This window comes from Hemitrygon akajei, chromosome 20, assembly GCF_048418815.1.
Source record: "Hemitrygon akajei chromosome 20, sHemAka1.3, whole genome shotgun sequence".
NCBI classification, from domain to species: Eukaryota; Metazoa; Chordata; class Chondrichthyes; order Myliobatiformes; family Dasyatidae; genus Hemitrygon; species Hemitrygon akajei.
Window position 1 is genome coordinate 11,104,675 of NC_133143.1, and position 25,021 is coordinate 11,129,695.

The 25,021-nt window shown below is 41.9% G+C and overlaps 1 protein-coding gene across 2 annotated transcripts in view; it reads left to right on the top strand.

The window, feature by feature from the left end:
* Positions 1–25,021, top strand: part of eci2 (enoyl-CoA delta isomerase 2) — a 137,969-nt gene that overhangs the window by 53,815 nt on the left and 59,133 nt on the right. For both annotated transcript variants that reach the window (XM_073073038.1, XM_073073037.1), the window contains exon 2: positions 10,536–10,692. In XM_073073038.1, the coding sequence (XP_072929139.1) occupies positions 10,536–10,692 (157 nt within the window). The remainder of the gene's footprint in view (positions 1–10,535; positions 10,693–25,021) is intronic.

Below are 25,021 nucleotides of genomic sequence, written 5' to 3' on the forward strand. Positions count from 1 at the left end.
CTTCCCATGGTACTGTCAATTCCACAGCATATGCCTGCTTGGCTGTTGTGGACCACAGGACCATGTCTGGCCGGAGTGTTGTAGCCGCAGTGTCTCGGGGAAACACAAGCTTTTTTCCCAAGTCCACATCCATTTTCCAGTCCAGAGAAACCTGCAGAATGCTTACCTCTTTTGATGTTATATGGTGCTCTAGAGGTTGGTCTGCTGACACAAATCGTGTGATGTGAACATTCTTTGCCAATGTTTGTGGGGGAACATTTGTGGTGATTTGCCTCTGTTCCAAGGTTGATGCCAGCTTCTGAGAACTTGGTTATGCCGCCAAGTATACCGCCCCTGGCTGAGGCTCGTGGTGCATCCTGTTAAAATGTGCCTTAGTGACCCAGGTGCTTAACAAAGAGAGCAAGTGGGGTCTTCTCCCCACCACTGGTTCAGGTTCTGGGGTGTGGATAGGAGGTCATAAGTGGCTCTGATGCCGAGATCCCTCTATCTCCCAGATGTCACGCCAGCTGAGTTTCCTCTTTTCCAGGCTCTCCCAATTAGTCCATTGCCTCTGCTTGGCCATTGAGACAGCCCTGGCGTGTCGCTCTGTCTCCTCCTGCCTTCTCACTTCCTCCACCACGAGCCGTCTCTTCTGCACTGATGTTGCCTTATGCCATTGAGGAGCATTTGGGACGAGCCCGAGCCTGGCTCTCCCAAGTTGGACTTGGCCAACCACATCCCTGAAGCAAAGAGCAGACTTAGCACTCTGAACAGCTTCAGATGGGGTCCACTTCCTCCCCATTGCTACACGGGGGGGGGGGGGGGGGGGGGGGGGCGGTTGCTGTTCGAATAACAGTATCTTCAGATTCACTGAGGTTAATGACCAACCTTGCTTTGGTGCATTTGAATTCTTCCATAAGCCTTGTCTAATTTGCCATTCCCGTACAGTCCAACAGGACTTAAGCATTGTGGAAGTCCAAGCCACTGTTTCACGTGTGTGCTGATCACTCTTTCGAGCTTTTCCACCTTGTTGATGGGGATTTCATACACTGTTAAAGACCACATGAGTCTTGGGATATGCCGAACTGGAAGCACCTCAGCTTGAGTTTTCCTGGCAGCCAGGTCTTGTTGATGCGAGCTATGTACATGATGGTATCCTTTTTGAGTTGTTTAAACTGCTTGGTGTCCTTGAGCTTAGCTTCATACCATCGGCCCAAGCTCTTCACTGGCATTTCTGACACAGTTGGGACAGGTGTTCCATCAATTTGAAATCTTTGATCCGTGACTTGACCTTTGACAATGGATATGCTTCTGCACTTGCTGGGCTTGATCTTCATTCTCGCCCATGTGATGTTTTGATGAAGCTTTTCCAGAAATCTCGTGGTGCAGGGGACAGTTGTTGTCAGTATTGTTATATCGTTCATATAGGCTCATATCAGTGGTAACCGTTGACCAAACTGTAGCCGTTTTCCTCCCGCAACCCATTTTGAGGCTGACAATGAGGTCCATTGCCATAGTGAAGGCCAGTGGGGAGATGGTGCACCCCGCCATGATGCCTACTTCCAGTGGTTGCCAAGCTGTGGTGAATTCTGATGTTGTGAAACAAACTTGCAGATCCTGGAAGTAGTGTTTTACCAGATTTGTTATTGTTGCAGGCACCTGAAAGAATTCAAAAGCAGTCCACAGTAGGGAATGAGGAACTGATCCATAGGCATTGGCCAGGTTGAGGAACAAGACATGCAGATCCTTTCCTTCTTTCTTAGCCATCTGGATTTGATGCCATATGACGCTGGTTTGTTCAAGGCAACCCAAGAAGCCTGCTATGCCAGCCTTTTGGATTGACGTATCAATGAAATTGTTTTGTTTCAGATACTTTGTAAGTCTTTGCGGCAACACACTGAAAAAGATCTTGCCTTCTATGTTCAGAAGGTTTATTTTGCAAAACTGTTCGATGATGGATGAATTTTCTTTTGGGATCAGAACTTCCCCAGGCTTTGGGGATCACTTGCTTTTCCCACGCAACCCTCATATTTCTTCAGAGAAGTTTCAGAACATTTGGGGCGTTCTTGTAGACAATAGACAATAGGTGCAGAAGTAGACCATTTGGCCCTTCGAGCCTGCACCGCCATTTTGAGATCATGGCTGATCAACTACTATCAATACCCGGTTCCTGCCTTGTCCCCATATCCCTTGATTCCCCTATCCATAAGATACCTATCTAGCTCCTTGTAGACACAATACGGAACACCGTTAGGGCCTGGCGCTGATGCTGATCTTGCCTTCTTTACCACCTCTTTCATCTCACTCAGCTTGGGAGGGCTGATGTTAAATTGATGTTGTGAGGGTGAGATTGGTGGAATGTCAGCTGGGACAAGTATTGGTTCATCTTTTAGCTCATCAGTGTGGATGGTTCTGAGATGTCTTTCAACCTCCTCTTTTGATGCTTTTGTGAAAATGCCTTTCACGTATTTAAAGGGATCTTTGTAGAAGTCTCTTCTTGCTTTTTCCTTTTTGCGTTGTTTCCTTAAATTCTCTGCTCCGTGCAGCTTTGAGAGCCTCTGTTTTAGGTCCTCTTGAAGGAGGTTGATGCCCTCCCTTTCTTCTGCTGTTGCTTTTTTCCATGACTTTCTCAGGCCTCTTCTTTCTTTAACAAGTCGTTGGATTTCCTGGAGACAACGGGACTTGGGGGGAGGAGGCATATCTTTCCTGCTGACTTGTTTCTTCACTCCAAATTTCTCCTTTGCATAGCTGTAAATCAAGGTCACATGTTGATCTCCTAGGATTTTCATGCACAACAGTTTTTTGAGTTTACAGCGTGGAAAAAGAAAGAAAAGAATCCAGTGAATGACAATCCTATAGGCAAAAAATGCTTGTTAATGAGTGAGGTCAGAAAAGAATGGCTAGACTGGTTCAAGCTGACAAAGGCCACAATAACTCAAATAACCATGCATTACAACAGTGGTGTGGAGAAGAGCATTTATGAATGCACAATATGACAAACACAAGTGGATGAACTACAGCTGCAGAAGGCCACAAGTATACACTTAGTGGCCACTTTATTAGGTACAGAAGGTACTGTGGCGACCCACTTTCTGCACAGGCGAACCGGCTCACAAATAGCCAGCGCACGGGGGGAGACTTTGGTAATGCACCTCCAACGTCATTTTTGCCTGGAGAGGGCGGGCGCTAGGGATTAAATGCCAGCGCCGCGAAGTTTAAATAAACTAGTCTCGAAACAACTGTCGTTATTTCAGCGCTGTGTGTAGCACATCGCTATGTTGGTGACCCTGACGGTCCAAACGGGATTTGGACCAAAGATGACCGACTCTTCATCTGTTCACGCAGTTTCACTAAAACTGCCGACTTTCTGGACGCTGCGACCACACGTGTGGTTTAGCCAAGCAGAAGCCCAGTTCCAGATTCGGCAGATATCCTCTGATTCCACGCGTTACTACCACGTGGTGAGTGCCCTTGACCAGGAGACGGCCGCCCAGGTTGTGGATTTCATACAGTCGCCCCTGGAAGAAGGCAAATATGAAGCATTCAAAGTGCTGTTCATTGGGACCTTTGGCCTCTCACGGCGTGAGTGAGGTGCCCGCCTGCTTCACTTGGACGGTTTGAGAGACAGTCTGCCGTCAGCATTGATGAACGAGATGCTGTCCCTGGCTGACGGACACAAGCCCTGCCTCATGTTCAAGCAAGTGTTCCTAGAGCGACTGCCCGAGGACATACATCTGCTGCTGGCCGACGCAGATTTCAGCGACCCCCAGAAGGTGGCGGCCCAGGCAGACATGCTGTGGAAAGCCAAGAGGGAGAGTGTGGCATCCGTCGGTCAGATTACCAGGCCACGCGCCCTACAGCATACCAGGCCCGGCAGGGGGGGCGCACACAGTACAGAGGCAGGAGTGAGGAGGCCAGTGAACAGTGGTGTTTCTATCACCAGCGGTGGGGCACAAAAGCCCGCCGTTGTCGCCTGCCCTGCAAGGGCCAGGGCCAGCTGCTGCTAATGATTATGGCGGCTGGCCACTAGGACAGCCTCTTGTACGTCTGGGACAAACAGTCGGGACGCTGCTTCTTGGTTGATACCGGAGCGGAGATCAGCGTCTTGCCCCCGACAGGGTACGACACCGGCCAACCTCGCCCCATCGTCCCGGCAGCCTGGAGGCGGCGAGTTTTTGACTCCATACACAGTTTGGCACACCCATCTATCAGGTCAGTGAATGGGCCAGAACGTGCGCGCATTGCCAAACAGCCAAGGTGCAGCGGCACACTAAAGCCCTGCCGCAGCAGTTCGAACCCATCTGCTGGAGGTTCGACCACATTCATGTGGATATCGTGGGCCCCCTACCGGTATCCCGAGGAGAGCGGTACCTCCTAACTATGGTAGACCGGTTCACGAGGTGGCCAGAGGCGGTCCCGTTTACTGACACATCTGCCAATTCCTGCGCCCAAGCACTGATCGCAACCTGGGTAGCACACTTCGGGGTACCGGCCCACATTACCTCCAACAGAGGCGCCCAGTTCACCTCCAGCCTGTGGTTGGCTGTGGCCAGCCTGTTGGGAACGCAGCTACACCACACTACTGCCTACCACCCACAGTCGAATGGACTGGTGGAGCGCTTCCACCGTAACTTGAAGTCGGCTGTAATGGTCCACCTGAGCGGACATAACTGGGTGGACGAGCTTCCCTGGGTCCTGCTTGGAATTCGTACACGCCTCGTCGGCCCCTGGCCGTCCCGGGAGAGTTCATACCAGCCCCAAGGGGGCAAGAGGAAGAACCCGCAGCAGTCCTGGACAGGCTACGCGAAAGGCTGGGCAACCTGGCCCCCGTACCAACTTCACAGCACAGACAGACCCCGACCCATGTACCCAAAGACCTGCAGAACTGTAAGTTTGTGTTTGTACGAAGGGGCGGACACTGGGCACCGCTATAGCGGCCATACGAGGGGCCGTTCAAGGTGATCAACAACAACGGGTCCATGTACGTTCTGGACATTGGGGGGAGAGAGGAGGTTTTCACGGGGGACCAACTCAAACCAGCCCATGTGGACTTGGCGCAGCTGGTCGAGGTTCAGGCACCATGGCGCCGCAGAGGCAGACCTCCCAAACAGAGGCTGATCCAGACTGTGGACACTGGGTGGTGTATCGCCGGTTCTTGGGGGGGTGGGTGGGATTATGCACCGACCCACTTTCTGCGCAGGCGAACCGGCTCACAAATAGCCAGTGCACGGAGGGAGACTTTGGTAATGCACCTCTGACGTCATTTCCATCCGGAGAGGGTGGGCGCTAGGGATTAAATGCCAGCGCCGTGAAGTTTGAATAAATTAGTCTCGAAACGACTTACCGACTGCGTGTCGTTATTTCAGCGCTGTGTGTAGCACATCACTACAGTACCTAAATAAAGTGGCCACTGAGTGTACATCATTAAATATAACATTTTTGGTAAGGTCAAAAGAAAAAGATATTTTTAAAGAAAAGAATTGGAGAAAAGGCACCAACATGGTGCCAATAAAATCAGGTCAGCCACCCTCTCTGGAAAGTAAAATGGAGTTAACTCTTCTAGTCAAAGAGTCTTCCTTCGAACAGAAGATTGGAGATAACAGTAATAGCACTGTTTGTTTTGTTTTGCAGCATGCTGAATATAATTTACTTTATAATTTGTAATTTGAATTTTTCAATGTGTGGGAAATTTTGTTTTCATTTTCAGGTCTTTGGTCATCTTTAGATCAAATGGGATGTGTAATTTATTTTTCTAAAAGACAACTTCTGGCTTCATAAAGTTCAGTTCAGTTAAGATATTCAATAGCCCTGATAGCTGAATGATTTTCTGATATTTGTGGTTGCACAGGAATTTTATTTTGTCTTTGCAAGGCTATTGTGAATCACATCAGACATTCAAAAAACAATATCAAACACACTCATGTTTTAATTATCAAATCAATATTGAACAAGAGATGGAATTTGCCCCTTTTTTAATGCACAGATGTTAAAGACTGCTGTGTCAATCTGAGCAGGTTCTTTGGAAATCACACTGGACTTTGTTGTGATTTTGCTTCCATAATACTTTAGAGTGTGTCTTTTAGCTGCTAATCATGAAAATCACCATGAAGTTTCCCTATCATACACCATTTTTTGAAATGGCATTTTTTTTTAAAATTTCAATTAATAATTCAAATCAATTAAAATGTTGTCCACAATGTAAGTTGAAAAGTTTTCTATCTTGTCCGGGCATGCTTGGACAGGCTTAGGCAGGGCGGATGCTGCATGGCAGGACAGGGTTTAGAAAAACAGGACTCCGAGTCTAGAGGAGTCAGACGAAGATGCCATGATGCACGAACCAAGAATGGAACACAACACTGATACTGATAAGTATTTTGAACCCTTTATGTCAAGTAAACCTCATCTGAGAACTCAATTTGAGTTAAATGACCTGGTTAGAGACTTTGATTATTCAAAGACAAAAGCAGAATTACTGGGTTCAAGACTGCAAGGATGGAATCTGCTGTCATGTCACCAGTCTTAGAAACATAGAAAACCTATAGCACAATACAGGCTCTTTGACCCACAAAGTTGTGTCGAACATGTCTCTGCCTTAGAAATTATTAGGCTTACCCATAGCCATCTATTATTTCTAAGCTCCGTGTGCCTATCCAAAATTCTCTTAAAAGACCCTATCGTATCATGTCATAAACATTTCCATGAAGGATTTCGATATTCAAGACACGTTTCCCAGAATAACTGCCAAGATTAAGAAAGACATTTTTTGTTGGTCTACAGCCCATACAGGTCAGCAATGATGGGTAATATGAAAAGCTTCTAGTGCGACCTGAGGAAAATCACATGGAAGGCATCCAAAGATGATGTTGGCAATTTTGACAATTACAGAGCACCAAACTATGTGTAGCTGGATGACAACATGCTTCAAGCATACAAAACCATGAAGTGCAACATGTCACTAAAGATTTATTTCCTGCATTCGCGTTAGACTGCTTCCCTGTCAGTGACGCGCATGGTGACATTGCGGTCGTGGAGAAATGGTATCGGGGCAACTGGAATCCATTAATGCTGGCTGATTATTGTTGGACGTTTAAGCAAGAAGCCTCAGGCACTTGTGTACAAATGAAAATCATCAACAAGACATTTTTAGCAGTTGAACTATTGCAAAGCGTCAGCACCATTATGCAATTAAATGCTTTGTATTGAATAAAAGTTAATTTCTTGTTTCTCCAGATTCCTATGTATTAGAAGTGGTTTGAAATTATATTTGTGTTCAGTTCAAGTAATTGATCATAAACAAAAAAATTCTGAGGAAGCAACACTTCTTTAAAAAAAAAAGTTCTCCAGTGTAATTATTACATATGAAGTTTGTTTTTAGATTCTGAAGTTCCAATCACTTGAAACTAATTCGCTAAACTCAGTTCTATTGAGTTGTATCAGGTTATTAATAATTTTTTGAAAGTTTTTGTTGTGCTTTTTTGTGTTTTTTTTAAACTTCAGTTTAGTTCACAATTAACTGGTCAGCAGATATAGAGTGGAGAACATGTTGGTTTCAATGAATTTGTTTTATCTTCAGCTGCTGGCATTTCAATGTAAAATCTAAATTTTTAGTCTTGCAGAACTTTTTCTGACTTAACCAGAATGTGAATTCAATTGATTTTCGTTTAAAATCCTCTGATACAAAATGAATTCAGGACGCTTTTTACTCTTGAAAATGGAACAAATACAAGAAGATGTATATAAATAGGAAATTATTTGCTGTTTACATAATCTGGGAAATTATTTAGGGAAAAAAGATTATGCTTTTTTCATAAATTCCGAAAGGAAATGTTGAAACCTGGATTGATTTTCCAATTGATAGCTTGGTCCACAATAATTTATTTGTTGGTATTATCAAAATGGTTAATAATTAAGGGATTGTGGACATAAATGTGTTCCTGTACATCATGCAACATTCTTTTTATTACAAAAAAAAAGGAACTCTTGCATCTCCTCTGGTTCCAAGGCAAATGGATGAGATACAACACCTGCTCTTTACCTCTTAGCTTTCCACAATACAGGATCCAAACAATCATTTCAGGAGAAGCAATTCATTTGCTGTTTATTTTCCCCATTCAAGTCTGTATTCACAATATGGCCTCCTCTACAATGGAAAAACTAAACTGGGTGATTGCTTTGTGGAGCACCTGCGCTCCCCATTGCATGCCAGTTTAATTCCAAATAGTTTGTCTATGGCCTGCACCAGAGCCATAATGAGGCCCAGTGTAAATCAAAAGAACATCTTGGTAATTTGATGCCTTCAGATTAAGTTTTGAATCTTCCAATTTAGGTTAACTCATTTGTCATTGGTTTTCATTCTTGTATTGTTTTCTCATTCTTTTTAAATATCTTGCTGTCAGTACTGGTGCTCCTTATCACCTGATCTGCCTTTACCATAGTTTATTTTTGCATTGTTTCCGCTCTTTACCTCCTGAGGAAGAGTCCCTGACACAAAATGCTAACTTACTTCTCTTTTCATAATTGCTGCTGGACTGGCTGAGTTTTTCTAAAATTTCTTTTTGTTTCCCCTTTATTGTCAATTCCCCGGCGTGGACTGAATTATACAAACAATACAACTGAAACCTCCTGATTTCCTTGGCTGCATAAATCTAGAGAATACACACTCAGGTCCTGCCAAACCAGTGAGATTGAGATTGATCTCCCACTCCAAATCCCAGTTTGTGTGGATGCTGATAATCTGCTACCCTGTTACAACTCAGTGCCAAGAAATAACAGTGCACTGCTTACAATTAAAGGAATTATACTTGTGAATCTTAACTAAAGGGGTAGTAAAGAACAGAAAAACAAAAAAAGCCCATTATAATTAAACAGTCAGATGTGCTCAAGTTGAAGCTCAACTTTTCCAAAAGTCATACATATTCATCAATCCTCAGTAGACCCCAACACTTCAATCCATCAAATCACAGACCCCCACCGGGTCGAATCCTCCGACTGGTTCTCTTCAGCATCTTCGCTCTTCATCTCCTGCCAAACAAAGGACCTCAGCTCACACCAGGGTCAGGCACATAACACTAAACACACTCCCCTCATTGGATGGCTCACTTTCAAATGCACCTGTTGTCTCTAACCATAACCCAAACACGGCTTCTGCAGAAAGAGCATTGCGTTAGCAGTGAAACCTTTCCCAGGGTATTACACAACATTAAAACTATTTGGTTTAGTATTATCACACCTACCAAATTGCAATGAAAGGTTTTTGTTTGTATGCCATCCAGACAGATCATTCCATGTATTAGTACATCATAGTGGTACACAAAGGAAACAAGACGCTAGAATATTGTGCTATAGTTACAGAGAAAGTGCAAGGGACAGGACAAGATTTCATCTTTATCGTAGAAAATGTATTTTCAGGAGACTTATAACAGCAGGATAGAAGTTGTCCTTGAGCTTCTATCCTTATTACCAAGATTTTCCTTTTTCCTGCAGAAAAGACCAAGTGAATGACTGGGTTGGGAGGAATCCTTGGCTACTTTCCTAAGGAAATAAGGCACGGCTGATTTCCATAATGAACTGGGCTTCATTCGTACTTTGTGCAATTTCTTGTCTTGAGCAGAGCAGTTTCATAAGCACAGATTAATGCATCCAGATAGGATGCCTTCTTTGGTGCACCTGCTAAGATTTGGTGGAGGTATTCAGGGACATGCTGAATTTTCTTACACTTTGAGGACTCTTAAAGGGCTATTCTGAACTGATGGTATCAAAAACTTATTCAATGATCTATTTTTCTCTTGCTCCAGATCTCTGTTTATACATTACAGCGGTGAAATGCAACGCAGTAGGCAGAATTCTGTCCGTAAGGTGCTTTTGTGTAATTAAGATTCTGAAAGGAAATAAACCTTAACAACTTTTATATTTATAGTCGTTTCAAATACCAGATTTCAAATGTGTGTTCATTTGTTTATCATTGGATATTTTTCCTAACTGGTAATTAAAAATAATTGAAATTATATATATATATATATATTTCCCCCCCCCCCCTTCAGACTTTTGCACAGTATTGTATTTTGATCATAAAGCTAACTTTATTGAAACTGCTCACTGTGGGTAAGAGACAGCAGAAGATTCAAATGCATTTACTAAATTTTAATTGGCATTATTTTAATATTCCAAGTATGAGATAAAGGCTAGGCCACCCACATTTCCATTACTGCATTTGTATTGATGAATAATTTGCTAGAAGAATTTGAAAAATGTAACCATTCAGCGCAGATTTAACATAATGTGGAACTGGAAAACCTGTCCTTGCATCAATACTGGTGAATCTGTTGGGTTTTTAGCCAAGACAATGTTTTAACTACTTTACAAACATATTTAACTGTTCAATATTACCAATAACCCAAAATTCAATATTTTGAAATGTGGTTATCTAGCTGTAAATGGGTAATTGAATTGAGGTGTTTTTCTAATGACACATGAGCACCCATGGCAATGAGTAACTATATAAAAACCCTTTATCCATTTGTTTTTTAATGTTAATTTTATTTGACTTAATTTCACAGATTGATCCGGGGTTTGCCAACAATTAATTTGCATACAACTAGAGTGGCCATGGTTGCAACAGAAGCTGAATTTGATCATGCAAAGGATAAATTGAAAACTTTAAAGAAAGATCCTGGAAATGAAGTAAAATTGCAGATATATGCATTGTTTAAACAGGTAATATATTTAAATTTGAAAATTTCAGTGAAATATTCAAACTCATTTGTACAACACCCTCACTCCTCATGCTCGTCCTCTCCTATCCCCACCCCTCGAAGCTTGTCCTCTTCTTTGCCCCCCCCCCCCAAAATCCATTTTTGGTCACCTGGTTGTGAGAGGATTGCCTGGTCTCCCTCTAATTCTCTCTGTGGAGGAATATATTGCTGCTGTTTTGCTCTGTCCCTCATACTTTAAGGTTTACAAAGGTCCTTCGTCTCCATATATTCTCACTGAATTGGCCAGTCCTCATTCCTCACTTTCTTCCCCCCCCCCCCCCCCCCCAAAGTAGATCTTTCTATCTTCATTACTGGCACTCCGAGTCATCCAGAACCCCCTGAGCCATACTGTCCCACACATTTCTTGGGTATTTGGCTTTAAACAGCATATGCAAGTTTTTTTTTTGGTGCCTCTGGTGAACCTTGATCTTCCAGCTTTTGCTGGAATTCTGCTTTCTCACAAGCAGCTGTCAGAGGGCTGGTCATTCAGAATGTTCTGCTTCTCACTGGGCGAGGGTCATCAGGATTCTAGGCCTGCCCTTGCCTGATCTCAATCGGCATCATCCTGACAGGCATATCTGGGTATAATTTCTCTCAAATATTTACCTCCTAATTTCCATATTAAACAGTACCACATTACTCATTACAACATTTGTATTCCCTTTCATATAAAACTGTGTTAACACAAGGTTATTACACATGAATGAGTGCACTCTTGTATACTCTGAACAAGTATCCACCATGGTCAGTAACCACCATTCACAACTGTTTTACCAAACTACCCAATGCTGTCTGATAGCTGGCTCCTTACAAAAACCCTCACACCACACGCAAATATACACCAAACTTTTATATCTACCAGTTCAGCTTTCCATTGGGGGATATAAAAGGATTTATTCAAAATCATAGATCTTTGGGAGAGAATCCATTTCATGACACAATGTTTCATACTTTTTGTACACTAAGACAACAAACGATTAACTGCAGCTCCAATGGCTACAATCATCTACGTTTATATTTTGAATGTAGATAGTTAACTTTCCATAATGGTAGCACACCCCAATTAGCAGAAAGTCTTTGATTATTTGGATACTGGTGGCTGGTCTGATAATTTCTGATCATAAACAGCAGACAACTCTTTTGTTGCAGGTTTGAGGGATAGCTATTTGTCCTGAACTGTGCATTAAGTGGCGAGGATATGACTTTAATGGTGTACTAATACAGGAGATGGCCACTTAATGCTTTCCCTGATTCATCTTGAGGTTTCAATAACCACCAATTACCAGAAATGTATGTCTGTTGTTTTACCTAATGTAGTTTCAATCTTAATGTCTCACCCCAAGTCATTGGTTTCAATAGCCTTAACATAGCAGTGTTTTATTTTTCTGAAGATTGGTTCTCATTTCTTTAGTTCTCATTCAGAATGCAAAGAAAATAGTGACCTCAGACATTCTACTCACTTTGTCCAGTGAAACTTGTCACTTGTCTGTGACACCTTGTGGTGTCAGTGTAGTATTGTCACAGGTTATGAGTGATGTAAGTGCATGATTTTGCATCACATTCCCTTACCACCCCAGAGAAAATTATACACAGATTGACAGAGCAGCCTTGAGCCTGGTTTGGGGTGTAAAACGTTTCAACCAGTACTTGTATGGGAGAAAGTTTTCTCTCGTAACTGATCATCAACCACTAGTGTCCATTTTTAATCCACAGAAGGGTGTTCCACAAGTGCAGAGATGGGTTCTTTTCCTTGGAGGACACAATTACAAGATTAATTCAAGAGGACAACTAATTATGGAAATGCTGATGAATTGCCCTGTCTACCCTTGGTAAAGGAAATACTTGAAACATTTATAAAAGCGGACGTGCCTCTTGGACGTATTCTTGCTAATACAATTCAAAATTCTCCCTATTACGGCAGAGATGATTAAAAGAGAAACCAGAAAAAATACCACACTGTCTCAGGTCCACATGGCAACCCAAAATGGCTTGAAAATACAGCAGAAATTCCAGTTTCCCCTCTTTTAACAGTGCTGGGATGAATTTGCCATGTAGTACGATCCAAGCTGAGAGCTAAAGTGTTGGAGGAGCTACATGCTGGTCATCTAGGTGTGGTCAAAATGAAAGTGTTGGCTTGAAGCTTTGTCTGGTGGCCTGGGATAGATCAACACATTGAGCAGCTTACCATGCACTATTTGGGATACCAACGCATCCAGGAGATACCAAGAGCAGCACCTCTCATTCCCTGAGAATGGCCTACATTGCCCATGTGTATTTTGCCAGACCATTCATGGACACAAATTTCTTGGTGGTAGTGGATGCAGCTACAAACTGGCCAGAAGTGTTCCCAACAGCCTCAGCTACAGTCTCACACACTGTTGATAAGTTCAGAAGCCTCCTCTCAAGGATTGGTATTCCAGAACACTTAGACAGTGACAATGGATCACAGTTTGTTATTCCTGAAAATGAATGGAATAAGGCATATTACATCTTCACCATATCACTTTAGGATGAGGGGGGCTCTCATTGAAACCTTTTCAATGTTGAAAGGCCTAGACAGAGTAGATGTGGAAAGGATGTTTCCCATGGTGGGGAAAGTCTAGGACAAGAGGGCACAGATTCAAGATAGAGGGATGTCCATTTAAAAAAAAGAAATTTCCTTTGCCAGATGGTGATGCATTTGTGGAATTTGTTACCACAGGCAGCTGTGGAGGCCAGGTTATAGGGTGTATTTAAGGCAGAGCTTGATAGGTTCTTGATTGGATACAGCATCAAAGGTTACAAGGAGAAGGCTGGGGAGTGGGGCTGAGGAGGGGAAATAAGGATCTGCCATGATTGAATGGTGGAGCAGACTTGATGATCCAAATGGTCTAATTCTGCTCCTATGTCTTATGTTCACCCAGCTGCAAATGACTTGGAATAGTTTGTCCAAAGTCTAAGAAACACACTGCGAGCAATGTCAGCAGAACACACTACACCTACACCGAATCAAAAGCTTACCAATTTCCTTTTGCATATCACAGTGTAGCACTCTCCATTACCAATGATTCGCCAGCTATGCTATTCCTGAATCGTCCCTTGTGTTTACACTTGAATCTCCTCAAACAATGAGGTTCAAATTTTCATTCCTGGACAAGCAGTCCTGGCAAAGGATTAAAGAGGTGATCAGAAGAGTGTATTTGGAGATATGAAGGGCAGAATTGGACCCCTCTCCTGGAGATCAGTTGAGGAGAGCAGAGTCGCTTGTTAGAGAAGAAAGACAGCCAGAGCTGTCAGAATCATTTCCTGCAGTCCCAAAGTCAACTTCTACAACTACCTCAGAGGAGACCCAAGAACCTAAGTTTGTTTCTCAGCCTCAAGTATCACCTGCCAAGCAGAGTAATGCCCTTTGTCAGGAAAAGAAGAATAAGAAATCACAAGAATAAGAAATCCTCCATAGCAATTATATGGTATATTGTAAACTGTATGTATATATACGTACAGATGTACATACATGCACACACAGCAAATACGTTACATATTGAGTTGAGATATATTCTATATTGATTTGGAGTTTATAGCTAAGCAGGGAGGTGTGTAATGTATTTAATATTTGAGTAATATTGTAAATATATTTGATTGTGCATTCTTTGCATAATTCCAGTTATATGTAAGATGTACGTGAATGGCATTGTAAGAATTACCTTTTACAACAATGATTAGTGAGGCACAGAGAGATCTGTATTTACTGGCAAGTACCTTTATTGTTTAAACTGCCATAGTGTAAGAATTGATGACTTGAAGGTTAAACTGTCATACCTACCACAGCCTCAGCTTTTAGTTTGGTTGTCCTTCACCCAGTTTGATTCCTTCTGCCAATTGTTTTAGTTAATCAGTTTGTTCATTCAACTCATTACGTCATTGATCATTAGCTTCCCGTTTGTTATCTTTGTTTAACTATGCACTGGGTTATATACCTATAAAGTTTTTATTTGAAAAGTGGTCAATTATTTAATATGTTACTTTCTTTAACAAAACACAAAAACTCTTTAACACTTAATTTTTTGGAAAATAAATTTTGGAAGTATAAAATTTGCTGTTTTGTACTTGCACATTAATGCAGAAGATAAAAATAAACATTGCGAACAAAATGTATATAAAAAATCTAGGGTGCCTAAGACTTTTGCACATTACTGTAATTTCTCTTAATGTAGACTATTAACAACTTGTCACAACTTAAGAAAAAATGAGTAGCTGAAGACCATACAGCACCTCGATTGTTCTGCCATTCCATTAAATACTCCACTTTCTGCCTGATCCCCATTTCTTGGTTTCTCCATGTTACAGAAAATCTACCTATTTCAATCTTGGAAATAATTACTGATTCATTATTTGGAGCACCCTTTCCAATCTTTTCAACTTAAGTAGAACATTAGTTTTATGAAGAGACCTGAGAAAGTTCAATGTAGAATTGTATCGCATCATCTTTGAATCCCTTTGGAAGGTTTGTGCCTTCAACTTGATAATCACTACTAACTAAGCCTATACAATAAATCTGAAATTAATATGAGTAAATCACTTTGTCCTGAAGGGATGTATTCAAAGTTGCTGAGGGAATTATGAGCAGAAATTCAATAGGCCTTGGGTAAAATAATCCTAAAATCTATACTTTCAGGGCTATTGTCCATGAACTGGAAAACTGCATTTTTGGGGGGGAAGGGAGTGTAGAGATGACCCAGTGACTGCCTATAAGTTTGTTTAACTACTGAAGTAGAGAAAATGCTAGGCACTAATGATCCAGGAAAGAATTAGCATTAGCCTGGATAAATGTGGACTGTAACAGCCTCAATAGAAATCTGGATGATTAATAAGTAATAGAGAATGGTAATAAAACCTTTTTTCCCAGACTAGAGGGCAGCATAGAGGTCCCCAGCGATCAACTGATCAATGATTTGTTGATGTCTACAAATTTGAAGGGTAAGCAAACCGGTGATGTAGATGAGCCTTTGGGTTGAGGGTTGGGAGGAGGTGTAGAAGAGTTAGCAGATTAAATTTAATGCTGGCAAATGCTATATTTTTGCTCAGGAGAATGAGAATAGGCAATATAAGCAGGAGGGTTCTGTTGTTTATTGGTATCATCATCATGTGCCGTTTCATATGACGTAGGCGATCATGGTGACAAATTTTTTGACATAAGTGGTTTGCTACTGCTGCCTTATGGGCAGTGTCTTTATAAGATGGGTTGTCTGCCTGGTGTTAACCAGGACTTGTGATGTGCACCAGCTGCTCAAGTGGTATAAAAGTAATGGATGTAGTATAAGTGCTTAAATAGTATTAGTAAATAAATTTGAGAGTATACAATGACACCTTCTCACATTATGTCCACACCGTTCCTATGCATTTGATGTGCACATGCTGTTGTCTACACTTTCCCTAATCCTCTTTCTTTTCACCATTGCTGTAATTTCCCCCTTCCCTCAATCACCATAATACCTCCCTGCCTTCCCCTCCAGCCCCTCTAGTCTCCCATAACCCTGACTTTTCCTTCACTCATTTTCCTCCACCCACCAAACTCCCTCCCTAAATTGTTCCACCAGCCTTGTGCTCTCTGTGGAGCAAAGACTCACTAGACCATTTTAACAGGAGGCTTGGTTCCAACTCAATGTTTTTTAATTTCAAAAATGGACTTGAATATATCCACATGAAATACAAAACAATACAAGACATTCATACTTTCAAGTCTACATTCATAGTGTTGTCAAGCCAATGCATTCGTAGTACTATCAAGTTAATACATTGTTATATAAAACCAATGCTACTCATGTAGCCTCCTTGAACAATACACCCTTTAAGTGTCTGAGGGACTCTGACATGGTCCTTCAGTGTCTTGTGGTGACAGGATTCCAAATTACCATCCTTCCTCACAAAGCCTTTGCTTTGACTGCGCAGAACTTCAGTGCATCTATTAGCGTGTACTCATGCAGCCTGGATGTGCGAGTTGACAGCAGTCTCTTATAAACATGCCATTGCACTGGAAGCCCAAGTTTCAGGCAGACCAAATTTATTGAATTGATATTCTTCCAGCGGCACTTGATGTTCGTCTCAGTGTGTGTCCCTCTTAACAGCCAGAGATCACCAAGTATTCTATTACAAAGCAGCTTGGACAGAACCTTAACAAGATAACTTGTATCCTTTCTCATATGTTTGCAAATAGCAATCTTTAGGGCTGTGTGTTTTGAGACTCTGAATGTGTCGGAAGGATCTGACAAGGCGGACCCTGACACTGCCAGCAAAGGAATATCTTGGTGCTTACTGTTGTGTTCTGGTGATGAGGCATTCTACCAAATGATTTGAAAATAAAAAAGAGATTTTGCTGATTCTGGAGATGTTGATAACACACACAAAATGCTGGAGGAACTCAGCAAGACAGGCAGCATCTATGGTGGGGAATAAGTAGTCAGCATCTTGTGCCAAGGCCCTTCAAGATTAGATTGAAAAGGAATGGGCCAGAAGCCTGAATAAGGGGTGGGTAGGAAGAGTGCAAGGAGTACAAGCTGGTAGAGGGTGGTGATAGGCAGGTGAGAAGGTGTGAGAGGGTAACTGTGAGAAAGAGGGGGAAATAATTATCAGAATTTAGAGAAATTGATGTCTGTGCCATCAAATTTGAGGCTACCCAATAGAAGATGAGGTGTTGCTCCTCCAATCTTAAGTTTGGCCTCGTCATGGTAGAAGAGGCCACGTCAGATTGAAAAGGGTAGCCACTGGGGGATCTTGCCTTATGTGTCATGCAGAGAGCAGGTGTTCAACAAAGTGGTCCCCCGATTTGTGCCAGGTCTCACTGACGTAGAGGAGGCCACACTGGGAGCATCAGGTACAGATTCACAGGTGGGGTGTTGAGATTTTCTTCTTTGAAAAAAAGTGAACATAAATGGAGAGCTTTAAGGCCTTCCTGATGGGTGATGAAAGTGTATAGGAACTGGATGTCCTTTTAGTTCCAATTAGTTTTAGTTCCTTGGCCTGGACCACCTTATTTTTACTACAGATGTCCATAGTAAAAAAATAAGGTGATCTGGGCCAGGGAGCTTGAAGTGATTGAGAGCATGTGAAGTGTCATGGATGTAGGTAGAAAGCAACTGAACCAAGGGTGAAAAGTTGAGAAATGCAGATATGAGTTCAATGGGGTATGAGCAACCAGAAACAATGGGCCAACCAGAACATTTTAGGATTGTAGCTCTTTGGCAGGAGGTAGAAATGAGCAATGTTGAGAACCTGAGCTATGGGGCTGATGGTAGTGAATGGGTGATCTCACATGGTTGACAGTCTGATTGGGGAAAGCATCCCATTTAGCACCTTGCATCTCATTACACTCGCAGTGTTAATTTTTGTTTGACCTTGCCTGTTTATTCCAGCTAATTCCTATTGCATACCCTGGCCCCTCCAAACCAGACACCCAGCACCTTCAGGTAGCATTTGCAATACAACATAGCCCAACTCTTCTTGCTCAAGGCCAGATCAAACTGGTTGTAAAGGACATCCCATCATGTCCTTCCCTGCTGGATATTCTGTGCTGATTGCTTCTTGATGGACTTGTGGTCAAAAGTGTTTGCTGCAGAAACTTTTCATGAAGGACAGGTAGGGTGGCCAAGCACAAATAAATGAAAAGTTGCATGGCAGTGAGACCAAGCCTATCCTAAGAACAGGGATTGCCTCAGCACATAGCAGTACAAACTTTGCATACACTGCTTGGTTGGCATTGGGAAGGGTCCTTCTTGTCAGATGCATACTGAACATTCAGAGTTTCATTCCCTCACACTGCTCTCAAAATAGCTGTGATGCCCACCTGTCTGTTCTATGTACAGATCCTGTCAAAGGTAATTTCCTGTAGGATCATATCAGTTTTAAAATGGGTGATCCACCCAGACCAAACCAGTGTGTATTTGACGGAAAAATCTCTGATGGCTACCATCACCCATGCAGGTATTAGTGGTACAGGTAGGATGCAACTTCACCATAACGTCTGGAGTCAAGTCCCTGTCTTGTCTGTGTGTTGCACAGAATCTATTAGAAAGGAGACAGGCGTGACAGTGTATAGAGGTATTCAGATCAGTGTGTTAGATATACTCGTCCTCTGCTCAGATCAAAGGTTGTTATGCATTTACAACCAGTTTGATCTGGCCTTGAGCAAGAAGAGTTGGGCTATGTTGTATTGCAAATGCTACCTGAAGGTGCTGGGTGTCTGGTTTGGAGGGGCCAGGGTATGCAATAGGAATTAGCTGGAATAAACAGGCAAGGTCAAACAAAAATTAGCACTGCGAGTGTAATGAGATGCAAGGTGCTAAACGGGGCACATAAACCATACATATGATTGGGTGTTTGAGTTGCCAGTATACTGTAGGATCACGACTATGAGCTGGTCATGCCCATCGGCCTCTGCATTAGTCATCTATTCTCATCGTGAATATAAAAAAAGCAGAGGCTGGAAACAATCAGCAGGTCAGGCAGCACCTATAGAAAGAAAAACAGTAAGATTTCCAATTTTTCCCTGGCCTACTGGGTGTTTCAAGCACCTTCTGAATTTAGGGAGCTAGGAGATAAAAAGTAAGACCTCAAAGGTTATATCTCAGGATTATTACTGGTGCCACGTGCTAGCCAGAGCTGGAATAGCAGGATCACTAGAATGAATATGTGGCTTGAGCAGTGGTGCAGGAGAGAGGGTTTCAGATTCTTGGGGCAATGGAACCGCTTCTGGGGGAGGTGAGACCGGTACCAACTGGACGGTCTACATGTGGGCAGGGCTGGGATCAATGTCCTAGGGAGATTGTTTCCTAGTGCCGTTGGAGAGGTTTTAAACTAGTATGGCAGGAGGATGGGAACCCACACAGAAAGGAAAAGGGAAGTGATGCAGAGACCAAAGCTCGAGTTAGTGAAGAAAAAAGTAAGAGTAGAGTGCATAAAAGTAACAAGCAAAAATTACACAGGTCACTAGATTCTAAAAGGACAATGAGTATAAGGGCACTTTATCTAAATGCCCGTAGTATTAGAAACAAGGTTAGTGAACTTGTGTCACAGATCAGTACCAAGGCATATGATTTAGTGGCCATTACAGAAACCTGGTTGCAAGGTGGAGATGACTGGGAATTAAATATCCAAGGGTATCAGGTAATATGGAAGGAGAAGCAGAGGAGGTGGGGTGGCGCTCTTGATTAGGGATGAGATCAGGGCGATTGTGAGAGATGATATAAGATCTACAGAGCAGAATGTTGAGTCCATCTGGGTAGAGATTAGAAATAGTAAAGGGAAAAAATCACTGGTGGGTGTTGTCTATAGGCCACCTAACAAAAATATTGTAGTGGCAGAGGCAATTAACCAAGAAATAACTGAGGCTTGTAAGAATGGAACGGCAGTAGTCATGGAGGATTTTAACTTCCACATAGATTGGGTGTATCAGGTTGGTCAAGAAAGTCTTGAGAAGGACTTCATAGAATTCATCCGTGATGGCTTTCCTGAGCAGCGTGCTAGTGAACCTACAAGGGAAAATGCTATCTTGGATCTAGTCCTGTGCAATGAGATGGGTAAGATTAACGATCTTGTAGTCAGGGATCCTCTTGGAAAGAGTGATCGTAGTATGATTGAATTTTGCATACAGATAGAAGATGAAATAGCTAGATCTAAAACGAGTGTATTATGCTTAAACAAGGGAGACTACAACAAGATGAGGGAGGAATTGGCTAATGTGGATTGGCAGAACAGGCTATTTGGTAGGACAGTTGAGGAACAGTGGAATACTTTCAAAGAGATTTTTCACAGTGCTGAACAAAAGTATATTCCAGTCAAAAGTAAGGACAGTAAGTGTGGGGAGAGCCAGCCTTGGATAACTAAGGAAATAAAAGATAGTGTCAAATTAAAAGCTTGTGTACAAAGTCACAACGAGTAGTGGGAGACTGGAGGATTGGGAAAACTTTAAAAAGCAACAAAGAAAAACTAACGAGAAATAAAGAAAGGGAAGATAGAGTATGAAAGTAAATTAGCACAAAATATAAAAACATAGCAAAAGTTTTATAAATATATAAAGCAGAAGAGGGTGGTTAAAATCAATGTAGGTCCCTTGGAAGATGAGAAGGGGAAATTAATATTGAGTGATAAGGAAATGGCTTATCTTCTTGGTGGAGGATACGTCTAATATCCCAAAGAATGATGTTATAGACAAAATGGGAGGTGAGGACCTTGATAAAATTACTGTCACCAAAGAGATAGAGATGAGCAAACTAGAGGGCCTGAAAGTAGATAAGTCCCTGGTCCTGATGGGATGCATCCCAGGGTGCTGAGGGAATTAGCGGAGGTTATAGTAGACATGTTGGTAATCACTTATCAAAACTCTGTAGACTCTGGGCAGGTCCCGGCTGATTGGATGACAGCAAATGTCACACCATTTTTTTTTAAAGAATGTAGGCAAAAGACAGGCAACTATAGGCCAGTTAGCTTAACATCTGTAGTCTGGTAAATGCTTGAAGCTGTCATTAAGGAAGAAATAGCAAAACATATAGAAAGGAGTGGTTCCATTAGACAGATGCAGCATGGATTCAGAAAGGGCAGGTTCTGTTTGACAAACTTACTAGAGTTCTTTGAGGACGTAATGAGTGCAGTGGATAGAGGGAAACGGGTGGATGTCATATACTTGGATTTCCAGAAGGCGTTCGATAAGGTGCCGCACAAGAGACTTATAAATAAGAGACGGATGCATGGAGTTGGTGGAAGTGTATTGGCATGGATAGTGGATTGGTTAACCAGTGGAAGGCAGAGAGTTAGTATAAATGAGTATTTCTCCGGTTGTCAGTCAGTGATGAGTGGGGTGCCACAGGGGTTGGTGCTGGGCCCACAGCTGTTTACCATTTACATTGATGATTTGGAAGTGGGGACTGAATATAGTGTAGCAAAATTTGCTGATGGCACTAAACTGAGCGGAAAAGCAAATTATACAGAGGGTGTGGAGAGTCTGCAGAGGGATATAGATAGGTTAAATGAGTAGGCCAAGGTCTAGAAGATGGAATACAATGTTGATAACTGCGAGATCATCCACTTTGGAAGGAATAATAGAAGAGCAGATTATTATTTAAATGGTGAAAGATTGCAGCATGCTGTTGTGCAGAGGGACTTGGGAGTGCTTGTTCATGAATCGCAAAAGGTTGGCTTGTATGTACAACAGGTTATTAAGAAGGCAAATGGAATGTTGGCCTTCATTGCTAGAGGGTTTGAATTCAAGAGCAGGGAGGTAATGCTGCAACTATACAGGGTACTGGTGAGACCGCACCTGGAGTACTGCATACAGTTCTGGTCTCCATACTTAAGGAAGGATATACTGGCTTTGGAGGCAGTGCAGAGGAGGTTCACCAGGTTGATTCCAGAGATGAAGGGGTTAACTTATGAAGAGAGATTGAGTCTCTGGAATTCAGAAGAATAAGAGGGGATCTTATAGAAACATACAAAATTTTGAAAGGGATATAGATAAGATAGAAGTAGGAAAGGTTTCTCCATTGGTAGGTGAGGCTAGAACTAGGGGACATTGCCTCAAGATTCAGGGGAGAAGATTTAGAACGGAGATGAGGAGAAACTGTTTTTCCCAGAGACTGGTGAATCTGTGGAATTCTCAACCCAGGGAAGCAGTTGAGGCTTCTTCACTAAATATAAGGGTTATGGGGAAAAGGCAGGTAGATGGAGATGAGTTTACAGACAGATCAGCCATGATCTTATTGAATGGCAGGGCTGGCTCAATGGGCCAGATGGCCTACTCCTGCTCCTATTTCTTATGTTCTATTTCTTTCTGCAGCGGAAATCTACTGAATGCTCAAGGTTGCTGACGAGAGAGGTGCTGAACATGGGTACTCCACAAAGAGATCTGTGTTCAGCCTGCATTTGGTTTCATCATTTTAGAAATCTCACAGTTGAATACAGGACACTAGATAAGCAAAAGGGCAGCTGAATCACTGCTTAACCTGGAAGGACTGTTTGGGTACCTGCTGTTGGGATGGGAAGTTGTGAAAGGACAGTTCAATGGGACAGTTGTAAGGGAGCAATTTCTCCGGAATGGTGTAAAGGAAGAGGAGCGAAATGTGTGTCAGGTGTAGGATCTTATTGGACTGGTGAAAATAAAAAGTTGATGGAGTGAAAGGTGAGGACTAGGAAAACTCTGTACTTGGTCTGCCCAGGAGTGAGGGCGAGAGGTGAGATGCAGGATATAGATGAAATGTGGGCAAGGAAGAACACATATTTCTGAGACACCTGTGTAGAAAGTTCTCATCATTGGAGTAAATTTAATGGAGACCTAACTGGGAAAATAGAATGGAGTCCTATAGGAGGAAGTCATAGCTGTGGTATTCTATGGATGGTAATGGATGTTTGTGGCTATCTCTTTGACCTCATCGCTATTCACATTCCACTTATTTTCATGTCATCAGCAAATATGCAATGGATATGCAATCAATTAATAAAGGACCCTGCATTAGGTGAAAACTTGTATAGTGAGAAGTACAGTAACCTCTTAGGCAGGGGATCTCCATGGATGGTAAGAAAAGGCAGAAGCTCATCAATCTCTTCCCAGTAAGAATGCAGTCAATCAAAAATTAGCCAGGCTTCTTGGACAAGCTGAAACTTACAAGTCGTTTATCCATTAGACGTTGATTCAAGATGGAAGCATACCCTTGCACAAGTTTCCATTTTAAATAGTTTTTTAATTTCACAAATTCCTTCTCATTAACCCTATCAGAAAAGAGAGAAAAAAGTCAGAGAGGTCATGCAAAGGTAAGGACAGGATGAAAGTTAACAAGACTGTGCTTATGTTGAGAGATGCTTATGTACCTGCCTACCAATGTGCAAGTGCTTAAATCCCTGCAGTAGAGTCTGGTCTTCGGTTATCTTGGTCCCTACTATTGCTGGATCAAGACCTCACTTTAACTCTGCGTGATAGTTAGTGTGGCGAGCCACTTCCAAAATTTAAAAATTGCTGAAGTCCTATGCAGTTTTTGTAAGAAAAAAATTATTTTGTATTGAAATCTTTTTGCAGAGAAGACCAACATACTATTTGTCTTCATGATTACCTGTTGCACTCACATATAAGCTTAAAACAACTTGAGCACGACGTCCAGCTGCCATTCCCCAATGTATCGTCGTTAAACAGAAACTTACAGAATTTCTGTTTATCTCGCAAAGTCAATTGCCTCTATTTTCCACATTGTACTTCATCTGCCATATTGTTACTTGCTCACTTAGCTTTTCTGTATCCTTCACTTCGTACACTCATCCCTGTTCATATTCCACTTAGTTTCATGCCATCAGCAAACTTGGAAATATAGGCCTCTATAGATAAACAAAGGGACTATGTTCCTAAAGAACTGTGTTGGTTGAAAATTTGTGTAATGGGAAATACAAGTACCCCGGTAATCCCTTTGGAAGGGGATGCCTATTAATGTGAATAGTAAGAAAACTTGGAAGTTCATCAGTCTCCTCCCAGAAAGAGTGCAGGTAATAAAAAGTAATATAAGAGGAAATTTGTAAGTCATTCATAAAATAGTCATTGTTGCAAGATAGAAGAAGAGTCCATGTGTTCCAGAGTTTTTAATTTTCATTTTAATTAATTTTCTTTATTTCACAGATTCCTTTGCATTCTCTGTATCAAAAAGATTGTTGGTGCTGCTAATTTTCATGGATCTGTGTTTAAAGGAATGTCACCACACATCAGAATCAGAATCAGGTTAATTATCTCTGGCATGTGTCATGAAATTTGTTAGCAGCAATTCAATGCAATACATAATAAGGAAGAAAAGAAGTAAAAATAAATAATTACGTAAATCAATTGCAGTATATGTATGTTGAATAGATTAAAAAATGTGCAAAAACAGAAATAACATACATTGGAAAAAGTAAGGTAGTTTTCATGGGTTCAATGACCATTTAGGAATCGGATGACAAAGGGGAAGAAGCTGTTCCTGAATCACTGAGTGTGTGCTTTCAAGCTTCTGTACCTCCTACCTGATGGTAACATATGTTTCCCTCCCTCATTATAGCAAAAGCATCAACTTCTATTTGAGCCGCCTTCCACCTTGACTAAATATCTCAGTATAACATGCTTACTTCTCTCTTAAATGTTTGTTGAGCCATCATTTAAATATATTTATCATTCACTTCTATTACTTTCTGGGACAGTAGCAAGGTCCACTTACATAAAGGGAAGACTTTTTTTCTTACCTTGAATTTATCACTAATAGTACTTGAAGGACGATCTTCTGCTATTTTTACTTGCACTATAAAATAAACATCTG